Raw genomic sequence first — 3,600 nt, forward strand, 5'->3', positions numbered from 1 at the left:
TTAGTCGAGGCCTCAAAACTGATACAGAACACTGGATAAGAAAAAAAAATGTCATTTTAGCAAAAGTACTTGTAAGAAAGTAATCAAATTCCTCATGCATTTACATGTAATCAATAAAATTATATACTATTTGAATAAAAAAAATGACACCTTCATCAAAGGAATTAAAAATAACAGACAAGCGAGAGAGTCAGTGTATCTCATATACATACGAACCTCGCCTACATATATAGTATATCTGAAATAAATTACACTTAATTTGACTCGCATGTATCCGAGATACATGTATCTGAGTGCGCCAAATTATACATGCACCTGACGAAGTAAATGCGGTACGGAAGGTAATTACAAAAACGAAAGTGAAGGCACGTAATAATTAGGCTCTCAACTAATGCGTTTGTGTTGTTTCGTGCTTTCAATAAAGCCTGAAGTGCTTTGAAGGCCACTCTATAAGAGTTTAGGGTGATTTACAATATTGACCTTGAAAATGAGTGGTCTTGAATTTTTTATTTCGATTGTCCAATGGACAAATAAATTTTTCTCCATGGACAATATTTTTTACTTTGGATCTTGAAGATTTGGCCATAGGACGATTGGGGTTCATTTTAGTCTCGCTTCATTTTATGAATATCTGGAAACAGTCATATTCTCATTTTCGCCGATTGTTTCTTTTTAGACAACTATTTAGTATATAACCGTCTTTTACAATTTCATGACCTCTTAAACCACGTCGGCAACAAATTTCCCTTTAATAAGGCGAAGTATACCGTGCAAACCCACATTAATCGAGACCTCAAAACTGATACAGAACACTCGATGAGAAAAAAAACCCATCACTTTAGCAAAAGTACTTGTACTAAAAGTAATCAAATTCTTCATACATTTACATCAAATCAATAAAATTATATACTATTTGAATAAAAAAAAATAACACCTTCATCAAAGGAATTAAAAATATTAGTAGTCCAATCTTCACCACACAAAAAAAAGAAAGTAAATGGAGTATGAACAACTTTCATTACAGTTAAAATAAAACCATAAAAAACACATAGAAGCAAAATAACTAAAATAAAATAAAAAAAAGGTAGATTATTAAACAAACAAAATGAACTCTACATACAAAGAACTTTCAGTACTAGAAATACAAATTTGTCAAAATTACTTGACATGAAACTGAAGATTGCTCTGCTGATCCATCCTTTGTTTTAGTACCTATGTTCTTGAACCTGAAATAAAAAATAAAAAAAAGACTTTATGTTAAAATCATTTTCGCGATTATATACTCTGAATTTAACTTATATACACTAACTGAGTGATGAAGTTGCAGTATTGTACTTACGTCGAAACCAAAAAGTGATCTGCAGTAATTAGTGTGAGTAGTAAAGACACTACAATTTGATCCACATTCACTATCTTTGATTGAGATATTTGATTTATCAAGCTTGATTGACCAAGGATACTGATAATTTTGAGCTGTTGATCCAACATGTGAAGATGATCTCTGCATTTTCACAGCTCTTGGGACGTTTCGTCCTTCTATTGATGGTCTTCTTCTACTTGGTTGTCTCTCAAATGATGTTTGATCAGGACGTTGCTTTGGTGCACTGTGAGATCGTGCTTTAGCCATCGATGACTTAGTATTCGCCATGTAACTTGGATAAAATGGATACTCATTGTAAAGTGATTCAGGTTCTGCATACTCTGAACGAGCATATGATGAGTATGGGATTCTTGATGGATCAGGTTTTGACATTGCGTTGTTATAGTATTGTGGACTGCTTTGTGTTGTGGGATATGATGTGTAGTCCTCAAAGTGTCCACTGTAGGCTTTTGGACTTTGATCTGTTATAGCTGATGGTACTGGAGAGATTATGTGTTGATGATGTTCTTGATTTGTGTACCCGTTGTGTGTTGAAAATCGATGTTCTGTTCTCTCTGTTTGGCCTTGGTTTGAATAGCAATTTCTACTCTTTGTGTTGCCTTTTGATTCTCCTAAATCCATTTCCACAATCTTGATGTCCTCTTCATAATCCTAATGGTTCATATAGAACAAAAAGGTTTTTTACGAGTCAGATAGACAACCAACTAAGCTACTAAGATTCCTCTGGTTTAGTCATATAACAAAATTATATTGTGTATGAAACATTATAGAAATTTTGATGGAAGGAAAATGAAAATGTGAGACATACTTGATATGAGTGCCTAAATTTGTTGTCCTGAGTAGATTTTCTGTGAACAGATTGTCTTGGATTGTTGGGACTTTCATCTTCAGCCATTCGTATTCGTTGGGCTCGAGCTCGAGCTTGAACAGTCACTAATGCTTGCATACATCTGAGAGTTGCAGCAGCCTGTTTTCTCACTAAATGTCCTCTTACTAAGGCCTGCAACTTCACTAGTCCTTTTAGTGCATTCAAGGCTTTTCTTGCCTGCAGAGAGGTTGTCAATGCAACAGTTATATAAAAATGTAATCTTGGAACATAGATCAGAATGAATTATGATGATTAATTATAAAACTAGTCGAGTTGATTTTTCAGATGATCACGAAAGTCACTTTTGACGTTCTGAGATAATGACAGTTAGTTGTGTGATCATCTGAGAAATCAACCTGAAATTTTCATATTACCAAATAACCACGGAAAACTGCTTGAATCTTGGCTGCTGCATCCTCTTCAAGTGCATAGGCTCTAGCAGCAGTAGTGAGTTGGATCGCTGCTGCTGCAGCCTTGGCAGCGGCTGCAGCTGCATCAGCAGCTGCGGCCGTTGCAGCTGCCACAGATAGAACATGCTTCTTATGGTCATTGTCTGACTCAAGAAGTTCTTGTTTAGCTGTGGTGGCAACGATGTCGGTGCCACTCAAATCCCTCTGACCTGGTGAGGTGGCTGATGACCTCCTGAAACTCCACCTCTTCTTATCTTTAGGAGTTGTTGAAGGGACTGAAATTGGTGTTGTTGGTTGATGTTCATTGTTAGTAATAGAGTTTTGAATCTTTTCTCCTTCTAATTTGTCTTTCACTTTATCCTTTTTCCCTATCAACAAGTTCTTTATCCACCTACCTGTTTTCCCCATCCTTTTTGACAATCTTTTAAGCTAGCAAATGCATTATGAAAAGAGCAAATGAAGAAATGTAACTAAGTAGATTTATAGATAGAAAGAAACAAATGATTTGTTTGGATTTTGGAAGATGTTGTATATATTTTTAACTTCTATCTATTGATATGTCTATATCTTACTTCAATGAATGATTAGCAGCTTTGAATACCAGTTTGGCCTTTTTTATTGAATCAAGAATTCAATGTACTACCCCTCTGTCCCAAAATATAGTGTCACTTTAGCTAAAACAGTATTTTTTTAATGAGCGTGAAATGAATTAAAGCGATGATACGAAGAATATATATGCCTAGGTGTTAACTACTATTGCATTCTATTCTCTATGCTTTGCTGTATTTACCACTTATATAAAAAGAATAAACTAACATGATCAAGTTATTGTCTTGATTGTCTAAAATAAATTAAATTTTTTTTTTTGGAGGAATATAGGGTCATGTGAAGAAAAGAAATAGCAAGGAAACTACCCTATNTTAGTCAGTCCCAAAAAGAAT

At 34.6% G+C, this 3,600-nt stretch overlaps 1 protein-coding gene across 2 annotated transcripts; it reads right to left on the reverse strand.

Moving 5' to 3' along the window:
* Nucleotides 1-971: 971 nt before the first annotated feature.
* LOC125851847 (protein IQ-DOMAIN 19) lies at nucleotides 972-3,265 on the reverse strand. Of its 2 annotated transcripts, XM_049531588.1 has the most exons (5): nucleotides 2,753-3,265; nucleotides 2,624-2,722; nucleotides 2,190-2,426; nucleotides 1,340-2,032; nucleotides 972-1,226 (listed from the first exon to the last, which is right to left on the reverse strand). In XM_049531588.1, the coding sequence occupies exons 1-5, from the start codon at nucleotides 3,065-3,067 to the stop codon at nucleotides 1,206-1,208; spliced, it is 1,365 nt and encodes a 454-aa protein (XP_049387545.1). In that variant the 5' UTR covers nucleotides 3,068-3,265; the 3' UTR covers nucleotides 972-1,205. The 2 variants fall into 2 exon arrangements, with proteins under 2 accessions (XP_049387545.1, XP_049387544.1); XM_049531587.1 differs by having other exon boundaries at nucleotides 2,624-3,264.
* Nucleotides 3,266-3,600: the final 335 nt, after the last annotated feature.

Source organism: Solanum stenotomum, unplaced genomic scaffold, assembly GCF_019186545.1.
Source record: "Solanum stenotomum isolate F172 unplaced genomic scaffold, ASM1918654v1 scaffold30406, whole genome shotgun sequence".
Lineage (NCBI taxonomy): Eukaryota > Viridiplantae > Streptophyta > Magnoliopsida > Solanales > Solanaceae > Solanum > Solanum stenotomum.